We start from the raw sequence: 23,015 nt of genomic DNA on the forward strand, positions 1-23,015 counted from the left end.
TAAACTCAATCTGTATTCTGTTTCACACTGCTCATACTTTACCTGGGGTTAACAATTAATCCTGTGTATTAATAGTCTTATGCTTTACACTGTACATTGCTAAAGGCTTGAAAAAATACAGCTACAAATCCTATTTGGCTGTTTAAAGCTTCCTGAGATGTACAAAGGCAAAAAAACACAAGTGCAAAAAAGAAAGAAACAAAGGCAAATGCTTTTTTTTGTCATCATTTGACTTTTTTTTGTGTTACTTTTCCCTGTGACTGTATAAGCGTGTGATAAGAGGCACTTGCTTATTAGTTTCTTATTAGTAGCTAAACATCTAGTTGTAATATTCTAACATCACTTCACTGTTTAACCTCAAGTGGTGATTTTTAACCCCATCTTCTAAATTGCACAATTAAAATGCTCCTTTTGTCCATAATGAAATACATGCAATGATTCATTTTCTATTTTTATTACTACAATATCAACATTATGCTAATTATTTTGCTAACTTTGATTTAGAAGAAAATATAAAATCAAAAAAAGGATGTTATCAACAAAACAGCAATATCAACTGGATTAAAAAAACACAATACTAATACGTTGAATCGACCCAGCGTTGTGTCCCGTTGGTAACTGTTGGTGCCAGCAATACAGGAACCATTAGTAGAGGACTGGGGGCCAATACATAATAATAACCCTTGAAACTGATACTAAACTAAAGTCTGTGATATTTAGAACTTGCAATTTTCCAAAATGACTTCAGATTTGGGCCAAGACATGAAGCCATGTGACGTCAACACAACACACATCTCCCACACATTCAACCAAAGCTCTTTTAGATCCGCATACATCCAACATGAGTAAAGTTATCAGACATGTGTCACATAATTTAAGTAGTTTTCCAAAAAAAAGCAAAAAAAAATTCTGAAAAGTTAAAAAAATAAAAATGCAGCAAAATCAAGCATTTTTTTCTGCAAAAAAAAAAATCTGTGTAATCCTGGAGGGACTGATTAGAAAAAGTACTGTGTAAGTTTCTATACTTACAGAGCTGAAGACTCCATCATATTGATACTGGCTTGTGTTGATGTATCTAGCAAAAACTGAAGGCTCTGAAGTCAAAGTGGAAAGAAGTGGAGGATATGGTCCATATGGCAGAAGATGAGGTGGCTCAGGTCAATGACATGTTATCTATGCTGCAGGATGCCAAAGAGGTCAGATTCTACATGCCCACACACACACACACACACACACACACACTCCATGACAGAAAATCCATATAAATTGCAAATATAATTGATGCTGAGGCAACTGATGAGACCTTAACTGACCTTCCAGTCTGCTTCTGAGTTCTTATGTGCAGTTTGTTCTCCACTGTAGGATTATGAGCGTATGTCTGCTCAGCTGGATGGAGCAAAGCAGCGACTCACTAACAAGGTGCAGAATTTCACTTTCTCCAGCTCGAAAAGTCCTCTTGTAGAGGCGGCTGAGAAACACGCAGAGCTTCTCGATCAGCTTGCCAAGAACCTCTCAAGGTGTCTGAGATTTTTCTCGTTCACTTTTTTTTATTCCTTATAAAGTCTTTATTTGCACCACAAATACATGTTCTGTTTTTTGACGCTACATTCAACGGCGGATTTTCTGTGTTTAAACAGCGTCATTTCCAACACTAATCAGGACAGCTTCATCCAGAGAGCTCTGAACGCGTCACGCACTTACACCAATATTATTGAGAGCGTGCGGGAAGCTGACACTTTAGCCAAAGAAGCTAATAGAAAGGCTATGGAGGTAATGTAATACAGAGGCCACGGAGGGCCCGGGGCCCTGGTTTATTGTGTATATTGTGTATGTCATTACACTCATATGTAAGTACAGGACCTTTATTGATTATTGCTTGATGATAAATTGTTCACACAGATAAACACATTGATTTTGATCTATCACTGAGCACCTTATTAGGAAAACCTATACACCTACACAATTGTATTGCAGCAGCATAGTTTAGATACGGATAAGAGCTTCAGGGAATCACCTCAAACATCAATACATAGAAAATAATGTGACTTTACCCATGCCATGGCTGCTGGTTCCAGATGGGCTGGTTTGAGAATTTTAGAAACTGTTGATCTCCTTTTCACACGAGTTCACACAAAACAATAACAAAAAACATCTTACGAGGATCTTCTGCAGAAGCTTTTCCTTTTAGAAGGCAGTGTTGGCAAAAGTCACGTCTGTAGGGACAGAAGCATATGGGAAGAGTGTGTCCAGTAGTAATTTCCTTCACTTTCTCTCTGCTGATCTTAATTCTCTCCGATCGCAGCACAACACACAGTGAAGGACATGAAGACTTCCTAGGAGGTCCACTGAGGAGACGGAAGCGTCTGTGTCTCGGTCCAAGGGTAGGGAGGAAAAGGAGTCAGGTTCAGGAAGAGATGGAAGAGTGCAGAAAGCTACAGAGGAACCGGAGTGTGGAAGTTTGATTTAGGAAGAATAGGGAGAGTGATAGTGAAGGATACCAGGAAAGGGGGGAGGCTGTGCAGTGTTGTCTAAGTGAGGGCTTGGGCGTGGACGAGGCTGGTTCCCGGGGAGAATACAGGCATTGTCTAGTGCAGTCGGACACATTGGTAGGTGTAGTCATAGGTGTAGCTGGCTGTAAGCCACCCTAACACCACCATTCTGCCCAGTCTCAGGTAAACAGATGTGCCACCACCCAGATTATATAACTGCATACATGACTAGGTGTACATGTGTTCCTAATAAAGTGCTTGGTAAGTGTATATTATACTATAACACATCATGTACCTGTTTAACCAAAGTTTAATTGAATTATGATTGAATATAATGGCAGAAAGGTATATAGGGGCAAAAAGGACAGCATGACTTGTATATGATGTCACATGTATCTTAAGTGTGTGGTTAATCAGATCTAGTGGTTTTTTTGGCACAGGATATCAAAGGCCTGGATTTTTCCCAGCAGGCCAGTGAGCTTAAAAATAAGAGTGTGGCACTACAAGAGGAGACATCAACTCTTCTCCAGAACCTGACTAAAGGTAAAGATTTATCTGAGTGTCCTCTTGTTCACTGTGGATGGACACAGCCATTTATCAACCTGTAGTTTATCCAGTTTTTCACAAAGTAATCAGCACTGAGACAGAGATTAATGATAAAGAGTCACAGTTATTACATATGGCATTGTAGAATGTTGAATGTTGTTGTAATGAATCTAAGCTGGCAGTTATTTTGATTCTTTAAGATTGTAGATATCATAGCCATGCTGACTCACTGACAAGTTTACTTGTGATTTAAATCGGGCAGAGGTAAAGCCTAAGGTTGAGGACATCAAAAAGCGGCTACAAAAGGCAGAAGTGAAAAAGGACCAGCTGCTGAAGGATCTGGCAGTTGTGCAGAATTCCCTCAACTTTACTCAAGGTCAGCAATTTGACTAACTCTGTTCAGTGTCTACACAAACCTGTACTTAACTGATATATTTGAAAAAGAGCAATTATATTATGTGTGTGTATAGAGAACACAACAAAGGAGATTCTGGCAGCTAAAAAGGCAGCAGAGATGGCTAACAGCACAGTGGCGAATGTTCTGGAGAAGCTGGCTCCGATAAAACAACAACTGGAAGAGTGGCACCGAACATATGGATCAGCCAATATTACGAATGATGACTTTAGTAATGCACTCAGCCAGGCCAGTAGCTCAGGTGTGTGTGTGTGTGTGTGTGTGTGCTTCTGCGCTTGCATGTCTGTGTGTGTTTTGTGCAGCTTTTGTTTACATTTTAAAGCACCAACAGCTTTCCCTTTGGTCCTTGATGTAAAGGATAGAGTTTCAGCGTAAGCAAAAATGAGCTGCATTAATAATTGTCAGCTATGTCAGAGTGTCTACACACTCTGTTAACTGTCTGTTTAGCTAAGCTGTCTGATGGGGCAAACACTTCCTTAGCCTAATAGCTGAATCTGAGCTGCTGAGGAGGAATATCATCCCTCAGGCCATCAGACACCATGACACAGACCATAAAGATCCCTTAGGATCCCTTACTGCACTGTAGTTTTACTGCCACTACATTTAACACAGCTGCACATTTTATACATTACATTTGTACACATTCCAAACAAATATTTAACAAACATATTTCTTACTATTTTTATTTTTAATTCAGTTATTTAATTTCAAGGAGGAGTAGGAAATGATGTATAGGATGTATCTCTGGATGTATAATGTATATAAGTGTGTATGTGTATAAACTGTGTATAAAGTCTTGAGACTTGATCTTGAATAGAAGGGTGTAAAGGAGCCAAGTATGACAAACATGTGTTATGTGCAGTGGGAGAACTCAGTGATACCATTCCACGGTTGATGAAGAAGCTGGACCGCTTGCAGAATCACTCCATCCAGATGTCCAACATTTCTGAGAACATCCTGAGAATCCGTGAGCTCATTTCTGAGGCCCGTAAGGCTGCTAGCAAGGTACTGCAAACTTCATATCTAACTTTAATCATAATAAACATTAATGCAATAAAAAAATACATGAGCAATCATTTCATATGACCCTGCCTATTGATCATAAGGTCGGCGTGTCGATGAAGTTTAACGGGAAATCGGCAGTGCAGGTGAGGAATCCCAGTAATCTGGCTGACCTCGCTGCCTACACTTCCCTCAAGTTCCACATCACTCTCCCACAAGTTATACGCGAACGGCGGCAAGATACCAACAGCCAGTTTGTCTTCTACCTGGGCAACAAGAATGTAAGTCAATTCCCTTACTCTCGTCATGTGTAGATACAACTACAAAAGAATGGCATGAGTAAAATATAAGAAAATACACCCAAACCCTCAAACTTACTAGAACTGGTCATCCCAGTGAGCCAAATCTTTTGATTCTTGTTACCAAGATGTTGTGTTCAGATTCAGTCACTGATTCATTCACTAACCCGTTCCACAAGTTACATCAGTGCACCAGTAAATGGCGCCAGTGAGTGTCTTTTTAGGTATACATCAGTGTTACTCATTGCGCGGCTCTCGAGCCTCCTGCGGCTCGCCAAGCTTTAATATGCGGCTCGCATGGCAGTAAATAATACGATGATATGATCATGTGGTTAAAATTAATTTTTCATTTAAATAACATTAAAAACAATCAGGGAAGCATAGAAAAACTAATGTGCTCTATTACAAATAATAATATATATTTATATATATTATTTGACTCGTCACTGACTCACTGCGTTCTGCGCAATAGCCAGTTTTTGGCGGCCTGCCAGAAGCTAGTTTGTGTTTCATGCTAGTTAACAACTTGTGTTTACTGTACACACGGACTAAAAAATGGATCGATTTCTTATCAAACAATCCCGCGCACAAAATGAACAGCAACAAAGCAATGTGACTTGACATACTTTGCGGTGAAAGTGGCTCTCCTATTGACTCTGTCCTATCAGTGTGGCTCACATGAAAACAATAGTGAAGACCACTGGTATACATTAAAAAACAGTTTTCAAAAGACGTATCATGATCTATCTATAATCCGCAAAAAGAAGATCTGATCAATCTATTTAGGTATTTATTTAGTTTTGAGAGAGTCGTTTGGTCATTTGAAAAGGAGACATTGTTCAAACATTGTATGAAGAAGTTTTCAATGCTACAATCATTTTAATTATGCTATGAGCAAAACAATGTTGACACATAAAGCTTGACTGAGAAGTCCACACTTTTCAAACACACTGTTCTTGTAGTGAACAGAATGAACAACGCCAGTGAGTCAGCCAATTCTTGTTCATGCTCGTACACTGCTTTTAAACTGGGATTACGCTTTGTGTACAGATATACAACTTCTCTAAAAGGTTACGTTTGCTTCATGCCCTCTGCTCCTCCTAACCCATAAGAGTTGCACCTGAACTGAATGAATGGCCTGTCTTGATTGTTCATGATTAGCAAGTCCCAGAGCGATCCTATTAATCACAAACTAGTTCCTTCAGTTTGTATTGAACCACACATCTCAGATTGTACAGAATCATTAACGCTCTTACGGGCAAGGGCACGTTAGGGAACAAAAAAAAATGAGTCAGCAAATGGAAGTGAGTGAGAACAGGCTTAAAATATTCAAAAACATTGATTCATGAAAAAGAACACTGCTAATAGTCTTATAATAGACTCTCATTACTTGAATTTCTACTATAAGAGCACTTAGATAGTAACAGTTTCTCATTATTAATCTGGTAAATTCAGAATAAAGAAACCTATGAGTGCTTTGATCACAAAAGAGTTGGGAAACAGAGGTTGTTTCGTGTAGAATTTTTAGCCCAATTTAATAATGTTAATTAACTAGACTACCACTGCTCTGGCTGACACTGGTGTATCGGCATCGGCCATATACTGTACATCTCTATTTCTGTGCATATATTAGTTAGAGCACAGGGTAGGTAATCCACCTAAAATACAGTTTGTGAATATTATCGTGTTGTTTTAAACATTATTTTAGCAGGTTGGGTTAATGGAGCAGTTGAGTGTTCAGTAATTGAGTGTTATACCATTTAACGTCATCATCTGTAAAGATATTGCAACCTAGAGGTTTTTGTTTTGTAGAAGTTAATGTTGCTGTGTTTGTGTTATCCATATGAAATCCTGCGTATAGAACAAGTGTGTATATGTAAAAATTGTGCTTTGTCTGTGTGTTGTAGTCCAGTAAGGAGTTTATGGGGATGGTTCTGTCTGGCACACGACTACACTGGCTTTTTAATCTTGGGGATAAGACTGCAGAGGGGGTGATTAAAGATGACGTTCGCTCAGATGGCCAATTCAACAGCCTGTTTCTGGAGAGGTGAGCAAAATAGCCTGTACTTATTTTCTTCTTTATGATCATCATTGTTCCCTGTCCTCATTGTCAGAGAGAGCATGTGTGAAAATTGTGTTATATTCATGCTTTGTGTGTGTTTAGGATATTGCAGTATGGTCAGATGGTGATGACTATAGGAGAGGGGCGAGCAGTTAAGCAGGCTCTGGAGGCAGAAGGAGATCTTGGCCTTCTAAACCTCCCTGCTGAGGAAACGGTCTTCTACGTTGGGGGCTATCCCAGTAACTTTGTGGTACTGTTTGAGATTGCTAAAATTTAAGTCCCTCCAGGATTTCTTTTAAAGTTTGTAATGCAGCTTGTGGAGATTTTTATGCTTTCTTTTGTGGAAGACACATGTAATTATGATAGCTGTTCTCATGTTGAACACATAAATCAAAGAGGGCTTTTGCCAAATGCACATTGTGATGCATCAGGGCTCAAATCTGCAAGAAAATCTGTGATCATTTTGAAAAATTGCAAGCTGTTCAAAATATTGCCACGTTTGCTTAATTTCTGTGATCACAAAATCAAGAAAGTCTGGAGGGATGTTTTTAAACCAATTCAAAATTCCTTCTTTAGCTATATAGTGACTAACATGTTGTGTCTTTACAGCCCCCTTCTCAGATGCAGCTGCCTCATTTCAAGGGCTGCATGGAGTTTGAGAGTCTGAATGAGGAGGTGATCAGCCTCTATAACTTTGAACAAATCTTTCAGCTTAACACCACTGAAGACAGTCCCTGCCCTCGGTGAGTACAGTAGACATGGAGGTTGCACACATTGACATTAAAGGGTTAAAGAATTAAAATTAAAGGAGCTGACAGATAATAAAATGAAGTTTTATGCAGAGAATAGGTATTGTTTTGGATTTGGTTTTTAATTGTTGTTTTTTCTTTGTTTGCAAAAATATGATACAGTAGTAAGGACAGTATTTATATACTCTCACAATACCAGCCACTTTAAAAGAAACATATGTATACCTGATTATTCATGCAGATATCTATCCGAAGGTCCATGGCATGGCTGTTGGTGCTAGGCAGTGTAACTTTATAAACGCTCACTGGCGACTCTAAACAAAACTGTACAGCTAAAGATCAGAAAAACCACAAGAGATGTTTCAGTATCAGACTCATCAAGTCGATTGTAATGCTGCTTACTGGATGCTCTTTTGTTTTTCACACACTTTAAAAAACAGTTGTGTGTAAAAATCCTAGGAGATCTGAAAATATTCAGACTAGCCAGTTTGGCACCAACGAACATGCCATGCTTAAAGTCACTAAGATCTCATACATCCCTAATCTTTATGTACAGTAGATTTATTCATCTGTTAAAAAAGCATCTCTCCATAAGATGATACATAAACTAAAATCATTTATTAACTGGGGAACTTTAATGTAGCAGTTAGTTGTTGATTAGACAGTATTATAACATTTGAATGCTAAGATAACAGCACTGGGGCGAGATCAGCATCCACCATACATCATGGGGAAAAGATATCACATTCACCCACATAACTGTATATGAAGAGGACAAAAGATGGCAAGGTCCTGTGGAAGGATGAAAGCATTATGGTTATTTTGATAAATCACAATCAGCATTATTCAGCTTTATTCAGGTGTGTCTCTAGTACTAGCTAGACAAGATAAGCAAACCAAGCAAAACACTAACCAGCTAAATGCTCACCAAAAAGTATTGTAACTTGTTAATTTATATACTGTTAGTGAAACTTTGGCCAATTTTCAGGTTTGACCTTTCCAAAAAAATCTCTCTGAGATTGTGTACTGGTATTAAAGCATTCAGTCCTAAGATTATCCTGCTTCTTAAGGGCTTGCTCAAAAACCAACTGTATCTTTTATCATTGTTTTTTTTATTATTGTATACAAATACTGTATAAATGCAGATACAGATTTATTCATTTAAAGTTTAACTTTTAATAGAATGATTTGCAATGAAATATTTCTAGCAAAAAATAATTTCTTATATATTTTACAGTTGTATATTAAGAGTATTAAATACAACTTTGGTATGGCTGTGAATAATACTTGCTTTGTAAAACTGCATTTGTATAATGGATTGTCCAGTAGCAGTATATTGTTATATACAACACAAGCATGATTGATTGTATGACTGTTTTATCATAGACCTAAGCCACCAGTAACCCAGCCATGGATAGAAGATGCATCATACTTTGACGGCACAGGCTATGCTGAAATTACTCCGAAGCCTGCGTGTGCAAAAGCTCGCTTCGAAGTGGATATTAAACTTGTCTCACATAATGGAATTCTGCTCCTGCTTCGCAATGAGGTCAGACATTTGCATATTAGCATTGACAATACAATTATGAACCCCATTGTTAAATACTGTGCTCTCCCATGACCTTTCTCAACTCCACAGACTAAGTTTGCGTGTGTGGCAGTGCTCGGAGGGCGTGTGAAGCTCTTCTACAACTTCAATGGAACGTTTGTGGAGGAGGAGGTACAGAAAGACACAGATCCCAACTCGCTCTTTGTCAGTGACACCACCGCCAAATTAGTAAGTCACTTGTACAGTATAGCTGAACAAGTCTTCTCTAATTTCAAATAGTACTCATAGACTGGATTCATTCATTTATATGTTTATTCATTCATATATTAATGGAAGCCTTTTATATATGTATAATTGTGTATATAATTTGTGTACAGGTAGAGGTCATTGTTCCTGTGCGTGGATCAACACTTGAACCTTATAGATTGCTGGTGAGAAGACAAAGGGTGCCGCTGTACCAGGTTGATTCCACAGACATCCCCTGTTTCACAGGAAGCTACTTCCTGGGTGGTGTTCCTGATGACCAAATGCCTGAAAGGTGAACACGGAACCTGACATGTCTTCTACTGTCACTTCCATTATATGATAAAGATACTGTATGTGAATCTTCACTGAGCGTGGTGTTGGGATAAGGGTAGATTTAATACTGCTCTGGAGAAGTGAGCAGTGTATATTCTGTAATAGAATACTACATAATTGTGTGTGTGTGTGTGTGTATACAGGCTGAAGAGTTTGTTCCCTAAGCAGGGTTCTGTAAAGGGCTGTTTCAAGAACATTAAAGCCATGGGCAGTTTCATAGACTTGAAGAGCATGAAGACTTCAGGCATCAGCTATGGTTGTCCTGATGACTTGCTGGTGAGAACACTATCCATACACCTGGAAAAATACAAGGATTAGACAAGAAGAGGCTCCAGAAATATCTTTACAAATACATATATCAAGCATCCATCTAATAATATTATACACTATATGGCCAAAAGTATGTGGCAGCAAAGTTGCAGTTACCTAAACCTTTCCAGCACCTCAGTACCCTTGTGCACTAAGTGAAGTTAATATAAAGACATGGTATAAGAAGGATGGTGTGGAATAACTCAGAGTCTACACAGAGCCCTAACCTCAAATCCATACCATAGCCATATGAGTGTATTAGCAGCAAAGGGCTGAGCAACTTCATTTTTGAAATGGGATGATCAATGCTAATTTTTAGCCTACTTACAGTCTCAGCAGTTTAGTGACTAAATAGGATACTGTATGTTCAAGCATATCAACTGTATATATTCCTTTTCCTGTTGAGTGCAAATGTTTACATGCCATTAAGACAAAATTAAGAAAATAACAAAAAGGTTAATATAATGGTATTTAATAAGGTATTGAAGACCTTATAGATCTTGTAGAGTTATGTGGAAACCTTAATATTATATAGAGAAAAAAAGGATGACATTTTTGAGCTCATATAATTTATAATTTTAGATTTATCCCCATCCATTTATCCCCAGCCTTTGCCTTTATAACTGACTCCAACTTCTTTCATATAATCTGAACTGTTTTTGATCCTCCCAGATACATATTTGACACTCACCAGCACGTGTCCTACTTTTTCTGCATTATTTGGCCAGATGTATTCTTACAGATTGTATACACTTCCCACATCATATCAGTTACAGAGACTAAGAGGGTCATGACAAAATATCTATTCAAACAGTTTATCCTGTTGATTTAGCATTTTCAGGGAGATAATCAAGGAACAAGTGTCACATTTGTAAGAAAATGGCATGCATATGGAACTGTCCTTGGTGCTGAAATGGTTGAAGGGAAATCATTAAATGAGCTCATGACCGTTAACTGCACAGGTGGCTCGGGAAGCTCATTTTAGAGGTCAGAGTTATCTGGACCTCAAGCTGGACAATCTGCCAGACCTTACAGACCAGTTTTATGCTGGTGTTGGCTTCAGAACGGAGCAGAGAAAAGCACTGTTACTCCACCACCAGGCTCAGGTACTCTTTACAGATCAGCTTTTCAAGCCAAATGTTACAACACTATTAAAGAGATTTGTATCTAAAGGTTTGCCATATGTTTTCTCCACAGAGTGGGGTGTGTCAGGTACAACTGGATGATGGCCATGTGGTGGTGAGAGCTGGCAATAAACAGGTCCGAACACAGAAGACCTACAATGATGAGATGAGTCACTATGTGGCTTTCTATAGCAACACAAATGGGTACAGCACCAGACACACTGCTCTCACCCTAACACTAAAATCACTGCATGGACATGTGTGAAATACAGTATTATTTGTCTGCCTGTGTGTAGCCTTCGTGTATATATGGATGACATGCTGGAACTCAGCCCTAACACCGAAATTCCAGGCACGGATCTCCAAGTACAGATCGGGGAGGTCTATCTTGGTGGCACACCTGTGTCCAGTGATATTGCCAACCTCACCGGCTGTCTCCGCAACATTTTTATAAACAGGTAGGACAACAGGAGGGTGTTGGACAACAGGAGATGAACAATGTGTAATAAATTAATCCATTCATTCATATATTATTGACACTATTTCTGCTTAAATTACCTTTAGGACTGCATCATCTCCAACGGCAGTAGACTTGCTACTAGCCAAAGAGAATGTTGATGTTGCACTGGAATGTCCTGCAGCTAAGAAACCACAGCAGATACTGGCCTCACCTTCACGCCTTAAAAACACCAAGGTACAGAACTGAATAAACTTAGATTTCAGTTAAGGTCCTTCTTGCAATACCTATTGTAGTACATGGTTTATATATGTATATATGTGTATGTGTGCGTACATTAGGGAAAGCACAAAAAGGCTAAGGGAGCACCAAAAAGCCGCAGTGCCCGAGGTTCCTGCCAGGGGGAGTTGTCTGTCCGAGAGCCAAATGCCTACTACTTTAGTGGATCTGCCCACAGTTACATGCAATTTGATTTGGATTCTCCAGCCCTCCTCAAGACGTGTGTTCTTTTGCTATATTTCAACTGAATTTAGATTTTAGTTTTTGTTAGATTTGTTTTCACTTCTTTACACTTCTTCTGATTTCAAACCAAATGCTGTTATTTTGGCTCTAGGCCTAACGTGGCAATGGCCGTTCGCGTGAACTCATCCAACGGCCTCATCTTCTATGCAGCACCAGAGAAAGGAAGGGCGTCATTAGCACTCTCTGTGTCTGAAGGCCACCTAAAATTGCTGATTACCGGAGGGAAAAGGAAGTTCAGCATTGTGACCAGTGCCAAGTATAATGACAATCAGTGGCACACGGTGAGTTTATAAGACAAAACATAGGCATGTGTCACCTTGAGAATACCATCCACACAGTGAAGCATGGTGGTGGTAGCATCATGTTGAGAGCCACTATCTTGGTTGCTTCACTGAGTAATCTCCTCTTTACTTGGTCACTGACTTGCTGGATCACATCCACTAGGCAAGGTCACGGTTGCACCATATTCTTACAGATTTTTTTTATAATGGATTTTATGGTGCTTCACAGAATGTTCAATGTTTGGGATCTTTTTTAATAACTAAACTTAGATACTTTTCAAGATTTTCTCTCAGATTTGGTTTCATACCTCAAAGACAAGTTCAAAGTATTGAATACTACTACAAGGCACTATTAATTGTTTCCGGAGGCATCAATACATTTAATGAAAATTGCTTTTCTGCTTTTTTCTGTATCTTTCTTTAGGTGTTTGTGAGGATTGAGAAAGAAAAGGCCAGTCTCATAGTAAATGGCATTAACGTGCAGAGCAGGAGGGTGTCTTTCTCTGGAGAGAAAAATGCACTGAGTGGTCCAGTTTACATTGGTGGCCTGCCTTCTGACCACAAAGCAGCAGAGGTAATCCTAAAAATTAATGTCTAAGTCCTGAGGACACGTCTGCTGACCCCAACACAAGGTTTTCTCTCATTTATGTCTTTCTTAATCACTCTAGGTGGGTTTTGTAGGCTGTATAAGGGATCTGAAGGTGAGCGAGGTGCTGCTAAGCCCCGCCTACAGTGTGGGGGTGGTACCATGTTACCAGGAGCCCCTTCAACCAGGTGTCTATTTTTCCAGCCATGGAGGACACATCGCTATTGGTAAGCTGCTCCCAGTCCCAAACAAAGCAGACAGAGTATCTAAAGCAAACAATTAAATCAGTTGGTGCAGTGTTAAAAGTAGAACTGAAGCTTACTTTACCAGACTACGTCAAATCGAGTCTCTAAAAGTGCATAATATCAGCATTTTCATAATAAATATTCATATTAGACAATTCTCAACAGATCACACTACTAACTCTTAAAGCAGTTTCCAGAAAAAAACTTGATTACTGTGAGTTTAACATACTAGACATACTCTTCAGCTATTAACAGCTAACACCCTTAACTCTAACCTTTTTAAGTATCACATTGTTTTTCCCCACAAGTAATTTTGATGCTCCACACAAGCAACAAAAGTGCTGATTTAGGACAGAGACATTAGATAGGGAAATAAAGGAATACCATCATCCCACTGAGAGAGTTGGGACAGTCAGGTTTTCTTGGCATACTGGGCACATATCTGTAGCACAAGATTTAATCTCCCACATTTCCTTTTCTGTAACCATTATTTTCAAATCAAACCATTTTTACTCACCCCTTCCACAGTTGAAACTTTAGCTGACACAAGGTACTGACAGGGTTATCAGTGTAAACAGTTAACCAGTGAGACATTTCGATTTAATAACATGCTTCTTTGTGGTAGATGAGTTACTAGCTCTGGGTCGCGATCTGGAGCTGGAGCTGGAAGTTCGTCCTGTAGCAGACTCCGGCCTTTTGCTCCATGCTGGAGTCAAAAAGCGTCAGCAGCTTACTGTCTACTTCAACCAGGGAGAGGTGAGCACACCAGTCCTGCAGCAGATCTGTACTTCTGGTTCATTTCCCCTGCTTATGCAGTTTGCTAACAGTTGTTTGAGTGTCTGTGTGTTGAACTGAATGATGACCTGGTGTCGCCTGTACAGGTGTTTGTGTTAGTGAACAATGACAGTGGAGAGTTTACAGTTTCTCTCAAACCAGAGGATTCACTGTGTGATGGAAACTGGCACAGTATATTTAGTAAGTATTACAAACCCCAACACTAAACATCAGCCACTAAACAGAATGGAATGCTCTATACACACACATAAATATATCTATAAATGAAAAGATACTGTAGATGCCCTGAAAATAAACTGAAAATAATAGCTATGTTTATGCTTTAGCAGTTCTACATGCTGTCTTTCTATTTTATAGTTGAAAAGAAGAGAAATGTGATCCAGATACGTGTGGATGCCATGAGTGAACATAGTGTCAATCCCAAACAGAGCAAATCTAATGGAGCCAATGTCACTGTCTATCTGGGCAACGTGCCAGGTATGTTACCTACTCATGTTTACCCCCGATATTGAGTAGCGCTGAAATGTGCAAAACTTCAGCAAAGTCATGGTTCATGGTTAACAGTGAAGATTGGGATTTTTTTTAGCACAAACAAACCCTGCTTGTAACACACAAAATAAAACTGAATCATGTAATACTTCGAGTCATGAAATAAATCCCAATTAAGTCCACTTCAGTACCAGATTGTAACACTTTGTATCCTAACACAACACACTGCATGAACTCTTATCAAGTTCACTTACCAGTTAGATGTATTTTGTGAGTAAACTGTATCCCAAAACCACCAATCTCTGAACATGGATCACCATGGAACATTATTAGGGTGCATTTTGTCTACTAATCGAAAGGTTGCGAGTTTGATCCCAGGTCCACTTAGCTGTCACTGTTAAGCCCGAGCAAGGCCCTTAACCCTCAATTGCTCAGTTGGATAAAAAATGAGATAATGTAAGTCGTTCTGGATACGGCGTAAGTCGTTCTGGATAATGGCGTCTGCCAAATGCTGGACACGTAAATGTAAATTTTCCTCCTCTAACAGTATGGTGCTTTGATATGACTACTGACACTAAGGATATTTTCCTTCTTTGCATTTTAATAGATGCGGTGGAAGCTCCTGCTCTTCCATCATCTCTTCCCCCATACCACGGCTGTATAAGGAAAGCTGTGGTAAATGGCCGAGCTGCCATGCTCTCCAAACCTCAGACTATTTCTGGAGCTGTGGCTACTCAGGGATGCCCTGCCATGTAGCCGGCAACACCACCTTCAAATCCAAAATACCTAAATGATGAAATCAGCAGGTGGTGGGCTTTTACCTATGTGATAGCTAACTTTAACAGATATTTATATTCTTTTGTTAAACAAACATCTATACGTCCAAGAGGCCTGTATGAAGCAAAGGTCTGATACATCTGTGAGTAAGAGTACTGTATGGTCTATATATACATGATTAGGGCATTACCAGTCTAATTCAGCAGTGCAGTTGTTTGGTAATATCTTACTGATATTTCTATCATCAGCATTCCTGAGTAAGGGACCAATCATATCTAAAGCTATATTATTCCTTTATGTTTTTACTGAAACTAGAACTGGAAACGTTGAGTTGCCATTTAAGAGCTGATCAGAGACATCAGATCACAAACACTGCACTTTGTCATATATGATCACCAGAGTTTAAAATTTAATTATGAACACTATTTTGTGACACTTTTAATCACCCCTAAAATAAATAAATAAACAATTGTGTGGAACATAAATCTTAAATATTCAGTCAAGTCTTTAATTGTTTCAGACTGATGAAACATACAGGCATATGTCTTCGAACTGGACACTTCATTAACAGAGACTAGCTGGACCTATAATCTGACATACATTTTTATTTACTGACTTTTAACTAGTCCAGACTCATGTCCTCATCATCGTCCTTTTTATCTTTGGCCTCATCCGACTCGTCCGTCTTTCCGCTGCTGTTCTCCATGGCTTTAGCAAAAGCCTCCACATCTACGAACAAACACAGCAATATAAAAAACAAAGGCAAACTAACAAATGTATTTTAAAAAATGGTGTTTCATTAACAAAATAAAGACAAGTATGTGTTGTGTCGTACCCCCTTTGTTAGCTGCATCTACTGCATCTGAAGGCAGTCCAAACTGGTTCATGAGAGGACCGAGCTGCCCAGACGCTAGTGCACTGCTGAACATGCTCATCGCCTGCACATACAGGATTTCTTTAAGAGACTAGTTTACAGTGTTTTACAGTGTGTGTGAGTGCGCATTACCTGCTGAAACTGTGGTGAGGTGAGTGTATTTTGAATTTCCTCAGCACTCTGTGGTAGTGACTCTCCTGAAGGCAGATATGGCAGGAGTCTCTGCTGTATATCAGGATTAATTAAAATAGGAGCCATAATATCAGGAGTCAACACACTCGCCAGGTCCACTACATACACACACACGCAAAGAAAGAGGGAGAAGCACATCTCAGAAAAGAAGCAATTTATCTAAACATTCTGACATTGTCTTCTCTAAAATCTCTTGATTACAATACAGCACTGTACAATACATGATCTTTTATGTAAGTCCCACATTAATCTAATAAATAAAGCCTCATTTTAAAGCTATTTAAAAAAAAGAATGTGTAAGTGGAAAATATGGACTGAGGTCTCCTGATGTTCCAGTAAGCTATGAATTGAAAATCATTCATTCATATTATGTGAGATATAATTAAATAATATTTTTGGAACTAATTCAGTGACTGAACATGTCATTAATTTAAGTAGTTCAGAAACTAAGAATTTTGCATCTCTAATCAAGATGTCCTTTACTCTATGGTGATAAAGGTTTCATTATAGTGTAATGAATAACATAGTATAGTGTTATTTATGTCTCTATTTTTGAGAGTCACAAACAGCTGGAACCAAATTCCTTGTGTGTGTCAACACATTTGGCCAATAAACCTGATTGTGATTCTGGAAAGTCCTGTCCTGTCTCACCTCCCTGTCCCTCGGCACTCATGGCAGGCACGTTCATTGTGGCCAAGATGCTCTGCAGGTCGCTCAGCTGGATGGGCTGTGTTGGACTCCCCACTGCTGCTGATAGGGAAGAGCTTTGGGAGGCTGGGGTCGTGGGGGTCAAAGTTGGAGAGTCTGTAGAGGTCGCAACGGGTGTCAGTGGGGTGGTGGGTGCCTGAGTGGAGCCCAAACGAGCAGCAGATCCAGAGGACGGTGTGGCAGCTGCTGACTGGCTGTGTGGGTTTTAGAAATACAAAGATGATCATTTGGCAGGTTAACAGCAAAGAGACAAACTAGGAGAAAGCAAACTTTGTAGAAGTACAACAGTAACTCTGTTAAACACTTAACAGACCTTTATTTTTATAGCAGAGGCTGCAGTGAAATACTCACTTACAGTATTTGGATAAACAAATAGTGACATTAAATATAAGAACCTGGAGGTGGAACTGCTACTGGTTGGACCACCACTTCCTAACAGACTGGCCAAACCTGGTCCGGCAAGAGCACCAAGCCCACCTGTAACACACACGCACACATACACCACATGCACACCACACACACCGCATGCACACACGCACCGCACCGCATGCACACCACACGCACGCAAACACAAGCACATGCACAGTTATTATTTCTTTTTTTTTTGTTTAAAGTAATCATGCTCACTAATATTTACAAATATTTCCTTTTATTCATTCATTCATTCATTCATCTTCTACCGCTTATCCGAACTACCTCGGGTCACGGGGAGCCTGTGCCTATCTCAGGCGTCATCGGGCATCAAGGCAGGATACACCCTGGACGGAGTGCCAACCCATCACAGGGCACACACACACACACACTCTCATTCACTCACACAATCACACACTAGGGACAATTTTCCAGAGATTCCAATCAACCTACCATGCATGTCTTTGGACCGGGGGAGGAAACCGGAGTACCCGGAGGAAACCCCCGAGGCACGGGGAGAACATGCAAACTCCACACACACAAGGTGGAGGCGGGAATCGAACCCCGACCCTGGAGGTGTGAGGCGAACGTGCTAACCACTAAGCCACCGCGCCCCCCTCCTTTTATTCATTTCAAACCAATAATGTGAGAAACATTCCATAAAATATTCTTTCTGTTTTTAGCAAAAATGAAGAAAAGCACTGAACAATCTGAATTTATCCAAAACAAAACAATGCAAAAAAAAAAAACAGTCTTCACAAATCACATGAACAGTAAAGGAAATTAAAAACTGCTCTATGTACAGAAATATCAGAAGTTGCCAATTATACAATGCTCTTTATTTTCACTCTCACACAAGGAAGTTCTTGGTATTTCCTGATCTTGTTATTTCCATTTTTTCACATTCACACACTACATGACCTTGTCAACCAGCTCCATAGTGTACAGTGACCTGTCAGTATCACTCACCAAGTCCACCCAGTCCTGTTGGGCCAATCAGCTGCATGAGTTGGTTATGGCTCATGTTGCCCAAGAGATTTTGCAGGCCACCTTCTCCTAGGCAGAATGCAATTTCATCAAATCACCATTTCCACATAAACACTATATACAAACTTTTAGTGAAACTTAGATTTTTAGTAAGTTTTTTGTTTAAGACAGAAAACTACTTGAAAAGACATGTGATTCTTCTTATAAGCTCCTTCCAGTATAGATATATTACATTTAATTTCTCTGATTCTTGAGATCATGTGGGAATTGTCTAGTCTCAGTGAGGGCTTTGGTTGAATGCAAATCTTGGCCTGAATCTGTGATCATTCTGAAAAATCATTCTGTCCGTGCTAAACAGTAACACACTGAGTTCACATGGCAAAGAATTACTAAATGCCCAGCTTTCAAAACCCTATACACACATCATGTAGTAGACATCTGGTAGATAATAAAATGAATAATCCTTCATGATGACGGAGAAAGAGTAACAGTAGCTATGTTTTTCAGTGTCCCACCTCCCAGAGCAGAGAGCTCGTGTCCACTGCTGCCCCCGCTGCCCAAAGAACCTGGCATTGGTGGGTTGTTCAGATACTCGTTCACTTTACGACAGTACTCCTCGTCTTTGTCTGTTTTGGGCTCCTAAAAACCAAGTGTGAATACACAGCACTGCATATAACATAAATAACAAGAGATTTCAGTACTTTGACTTTTAAAAACTTTGAGTGGACAAAAGTAAGCTTGTATTTGAGTTGAGCTACAACAGATGTTCAATAAATTCATCAAATCTAATCATTAAACTTTTTTAAGAATTATTTTTCTATTAAAGCTGTAATTTCCATAGACATTCTCCAATTCAAGAGTGTGTTCTACTTACACAATGCAGTATGGCACAGGGTGAATCTAGTTTTTAGATTTTATTATTGCTCTGTATTGTCAGTTTGATCCTGTTTATGGTTACGGTCTTGTGTGGAGTTTCCTCGTCTTAGCATGGATTTTGGTCTGACTGTTACATTCCTCATAGGAATGAATGTGCTAATGTATCTGCGCTATATCATCTTATCCAGGTCAAATCCTGCTACTTTACACTCAGTGTTCAGGTACAGTCTATAAGCAGCTCCACTGCTTACAGAAGATAAATGACTTAGTAAATTATAAAAATGAATGTAATAAATATAGCCAAGTAGCTACATTCAACCAAAAGACTGTCTGCAAAACACCTAAATAACATCTGAGGAGTAGAGACATGGTCGTTTTCAAATCCAAAACAATCACTAGTCCTTGAGAGTTGCACTGCATTCTCCCTATATCATTCACACAAGGCTCTGAGTTTACTTACTGAGTGCACTTTACTCACCTGCATCCAGAAGAACAGCCTTTTAGACCCAGCCTTGAATTTAAGCACATACACTCGTCCAGTAGTGCACTGGCTCACCCTCTTAAACTCACAGTCATCAGGGAAGATGATCAAGTCCTGCACAAACCACAAATGCCATGAGACATAAGACAACTGTGAAGCACATGTAAGAAATGTTTTCTTTTCATGACGTTAAATCAATTTGCAGAAAAATAAAACTTATAGCCCAGCGACTACAGTCCAGCTCAAGCCGAACTACTGATTTTTTTGTTATCTCCAGACCTTGTAAACCGGACCAGCTGCAAACTAATGCAAGCTTTAACTTAAGATTAGCCAAATAAAGGGAACTGTTCTTGTGTGGGATATGACCAGGTACTCACATCATCCACATTGCCAGTGGTTCTGTCCTTCCAGCAGAAATGGATAAGCGAGTCGTCTGTCTGCTGGATGTAGACGGTGCCTTTACGCTTGTCCGGAGTCACTGTGCTGCCCTTCAGGGTCATTTTACCTGCACGAAACTCCACCAGGTATTTACTGGATGAGCTACGTGAGCCCGAAACCAGACTGGGAAAGAGTGCACCTGAGGACATCCTGTACAACAAGAAGGAAGGCAAATTAGATTGGAACAGAAAACTAAAAAAAGACTAAAGAATGTTTCTTTAAGTTTTATATAAAAACAAGAAGAAAAAGAAGAAAACACAATAAAGAAGTAGGAGAAGAAGAAGAAAACAATGAAGAAGAAGAAAACCAATGAAATAGACGAAAAAGAAAACAATGAAAAAGAAGAAGAAAACACAATGCAATTTTTTGTCTCATGTTGCTGTTCATGAAGTAAATTTCTCATATTAAATAAAACAAGACACCCAACAGATTTGAGCTGCTTGTTAGAATAAGTGCAAGTTCATGATTTAAATAAAACACAAAGTCTTTATAAGATGCCCCTTTCAAATATACGTTTAGCTTAAATGTCATGTAATACTGTGAAGTAACACGTGTGTATTTTGTATGTGGGGGAAAACAAACTGAAAGTACAGGTGCTGGTCATATAATTAGAATATCATCAAAAAGTTTCTCAAATCTGCATCTCCATAAAGTTGGTCAGCAGCAGGAAGCACGAAGTGCTCTAAAACTTCCTGGTATACGGCTGCATTGACCTTGGACCTCAGAAAACACAGTGGACCAACACCAGCAGATGACATGTCACCCCAAACCATCACTGACTGTGGAAACTTTACACTGGACCTCAAGCAATGTGGATTGTGTGCCTCTCCTCTCTTCCTCCAGACTATGGGACCCTGATTTCCAAAGGAAATGCAAAATTTACTTTCATCAGAGAACATAACTTTGGACCACTCAGCAGCAGTCCAGTCCTTTTTGTCTTTAGCCCAGGCGAGACACTTCTGACGCTGTCTGTGCACTTCCTGCTGCTGACCACCTTTATGGAGATGCAGATTTCATTTTCCAACAGGACTTGGCTCCTGCACACAGTGCCAAAGCTACCAGTACCAGGTTTAAGGACCATGCGATCCCTGTGCTTAATTGGCCAGCAAACTCGCCTGACCTTAACCGCATAGAAAATCTATGAGGTATTGTGAAGAGGAAGATGCGATATGCCAGACCCAACAATGCAGAAGAGCTGAAGGCCACTATCAGGGCAACCTGGGCTCTCATATCACCTGAGCAGTGCCACAGACTGACCGACTCCATGCCACGCCGCATTGCTGCAGTAATTCAGGCAAAAGGAACCCCAACTATTGAGTGCTGTACATGCTCATACTTTTCAGTTGGCCCAGATTTCTAAAAGTCCTTTCTTTGTATTGGTCTTAAGTAATATTCTAATTTTCTGAGATACTGAATTTGGGATTTTCTTTAGTTGTCAGTTATAATCATCAAAATTAAAAGAAATAAACATTTGAAATATATCAGTATGTGTGTAATTAATGAATATAATATACAAGTTTCACTTTTTGAAGGGAATTAGTGAAATAAATCAACTTTTTGATGATATTCTAATTATATGACCAGCACTTGTATAAACATAAAGTAAATAAAGAGGCTGTTGGATGACGAAGCACCACAGCACTGCACACTAGCTAGCAGGCTAACAGCACTGTTACTCAGCAGGATTTAGCACTAAACAAGCTAGATTTATTGAACTCGGGCTTTTATGCTGTTTATGTTTGGAAAACATCATTATGTTGATTAGAACCGACAGCGTTACAGACTTGTCAACATCAGCATGTGAGCTTTAGTAACAGTTACATAGAACAGCTAACGTTCATGTATCACAGCTTTACAACTTATTATCGTTTGTTTATCCGTTTCACATGTATGTAGACACATATTTAATACAAATGCACATTTAAAAAATGCATCATACCTTTAAATTAGTTCATATGTCCAGAAGTCTAATGCTCAGTATAAATGGTCAAGCCTACTAGATTAGTCTGTACTGAAACTTCCGGGACGCACCGGATAGGACGTGTGTTAGGTCCTAAATCTAATCTGATTGGTTAATCCCACTGTCTATTTAATGCGTCACAAGGTAACTAAAATGAAATATATATATGTGCACAGTGCAGTTTGTAGACTTTAGACGTAGAGTAGTTTATGTTTAGACATAAATCATCCTCATCAGTCAGGATTTGACTTAAACCCCAGTAACAATCCTCCATATATACACAATATATTTGCATGTGCAAAATTCAACAAACTGAACACAAATACACCTTTTTTCTTGTTTTTGCTTGACAGTTGTATGCTGCAATGTGCAAACACTGCTGGAAAGATTTCAGGATGTAAAGCAACTCTTTACTATACTCTATCCACTGTAGAAATAAAAATAAACCCCCAAATGATCTGTTCAAATGTTTTAGAACAGCACTCATACATGTTTACACATTCATTCCATATACAGTTCTGATTCTGCAAAAAAGCTATTAATAACCCTAACCAGTCAGCACTGGCGCTCCTCAGGGATGTGTCCTCTCCCATTGCTATTCTCCCTCTATACTAATGACTGACCCAACTGTTAAACCCCTGAAATTTGCAGATAATACTATCCTCAGTGTCTCATCCATGATGACGATGAGTCTGCATACTGGCAGGAGGTGAAGCGGCTGGTGCTTTGGTGCAGTTAGAACAGTCTGGAGCTAAACACCCTCAAAACTGTGGAGATGATAGTGGACTTTAGGACAGACCCCTCAACACTACT

The 23,015-nt window shown here is 39.4% G+C and overlaps 2 protein-coding genes across 5 annotated transcripts in view; one reads left to right on the plus strand and one right to left on the minus strand.

The window, feature by feature from the left end:
* The window catches only part of lama5 (laminin, alpha 5), a 73,785-nt gene extending 58,018 nt beyond the window's left edge, over positions 1–15,767 (plus strand). For both annotated transcript variants that reach the window (XM_060894467.1, XM_060894468.1), the window contains exons 54-80: positions 1,080–1,196; positions 1,363–1,517; positions 1,638–1,770; positions 2,930–3,032; positions 3,298–3,411; positions 3,506–3,691; positions 4,313–4,455; positions 4,557–4,733; positions 6,659–6,798; positions 6,916–7,063; positions 7,423–7,556; positions 8,949–9,111; positions 9,202–9,339; positions 9,489–9,649; positions 9,834–9,966; positions 10,962–11,105; positions 11,197–11,327; positions 11,420–11,581; positions 11,688–11,817; positions 11,922–12,079; positions 12,194–12,383; positions 12,808–12,957; positions 13,052–13,196; positions 13,840–13,970; positions 14,096–14,189; positions 14,367–14,486; positions 15,106–15,767. In XM_060894467.1, coding sequence (XP_060750450.1) covers positions 1,080–1,196; positions 1,363–1,517; positions 1,638–1,770; positions 2,930–3,032; positions 3,298–3,411; positions 3,506–3,691; positions 4,313–4,455; positions 4,557–4,733; positions 6,659–6,798; positions 6,916–7,063; positions 7,423–7,556; positions 8,949–9,111; positions 9,202–9,339; positions 9,489–9,649; positions 9,834–9,966; positions 10,962–11,105; positions 11,197–11,327; positions 11,420–11,581; positions 11,688–11,817; positions 11,922–12,079; positions 12,194–12,383; positions 12,808–12,957; positions 13,052–13,196; positions 13,840–13,970; positions 14,096–14,189; positions 14,367–14,486; positions 15,106–15,254 — 3,849 coding nt within the window. In that variant the 3' untranslated portion in view covers positions 15,255–15,767. The remainder of the gene's footprint in view (positions 1–1,079; positions 1,197–1,362; positions 1,518–1,637; positions 1,771–2,929; positions 3,033–3,297; positions 3,412–3,505; positions 3,692–4,312; positions 4,456–4,556; positions 4,734–6,658; positions 6,799–6,915; positions 7,064–7,422; positions 7,557–8,948; positions 9,112–9,201; positions 9,340–9,488; positions 9,650–9,833; positions 9,967–10,961; positions 11,106–11,196; positions 11,328–11,419; positions 11,582–11,687; positions 11,818–11,921; positions 12,080–12,193; positions 12,384–12,807; positions 12,958–13,051; positions 13,197–13,839; positions 13,971–14,095; positions 14,190–14,366; positions 14,487–15,105) is intronic.
* adrm1 (ADRM1 26S proteasome ubiquitin receptor) lies at positions 15,763–22,293 on the minus strand. 3 transcript variants are annotated; one of them, XM_060894471.1, is made up of 10 exons: positions 22,182–22,293; positions 20,182–20,392; positions 19,802–19,918; positions 18,963–19,086; positions 18,430–18,510; positions 17,445–17,526; positions 16,993–17,243; positions 16,282–16,439; positions 16,111–16,213; positions 15,763–16,004 (listed from the first exon to the last, which is right to left on the minus strand). In XM_060894471.1, the coding sequence occupies exons 2-10, from the start codon at positions 20,389–20,391 to the stop codon at positions 15,898–15,900; spliced, it is 1,233 nt and encodes a 410-aa protein (XP_060750454.1). In that variant the 5' UTR covers position 20,392; positions 22,182–22,293; the 3' UTR covers positions 15,763–15,897. The 3 variants fall into 3 exon arrangements, with proteins under 3 accessions (XP_060750454.1, XP_060750453.1, XP_060750452.1); XM_060894470.1 differs by having other exon boundaries at positions 18,430–18,513; XM_060894469.1 differs by having other exon boundaries at positions 18,430–18,516.
* Between the last annotated feature and the right edge of the window lie 722 nt (positions 22,294–23,015).

This window comes from Tachysurus vachellii, chromosome 19, assembly GCF_030014155.1.
Source record: "Tachysurus vachellii isolate PV-2020 chromosome 19, HZAU_Pvac_v1, whole genome shotgun sequence".
In the NCBI taxonomy this organism is placed as follows: Eukaryota; Metazoa; Chordata; class Actinopteri; order Siluriformes; family Bagridae; genus Tachysurus; species Tachysurus vachellii.

Bases quoted from the DNA above. Each gene is read 5' to 3' on its own strand.
- adrm1 (XM_060894469.1), bottom strand. From the start codon at position 20,391: ATGTCCTCAGGTGCACTCTTTCCCAGTCTGGTTTCGGGCTCACGTAGC. The intron at 19,919-20,181 runs GTGAGTACCTGG...TGGTTTGTGCAG, and splicing joins CCACTGGCAATGTGGATGAT to GACTTGATCATCTTCCCTGA. The intron at 16,440-16,992 runs GTGAGACAGGAC...GTGTGTATGTAG, and splicing joins GAGTGCCGAGGGACAGGGAG to TGGACCTGGCGAGTGTGTTG.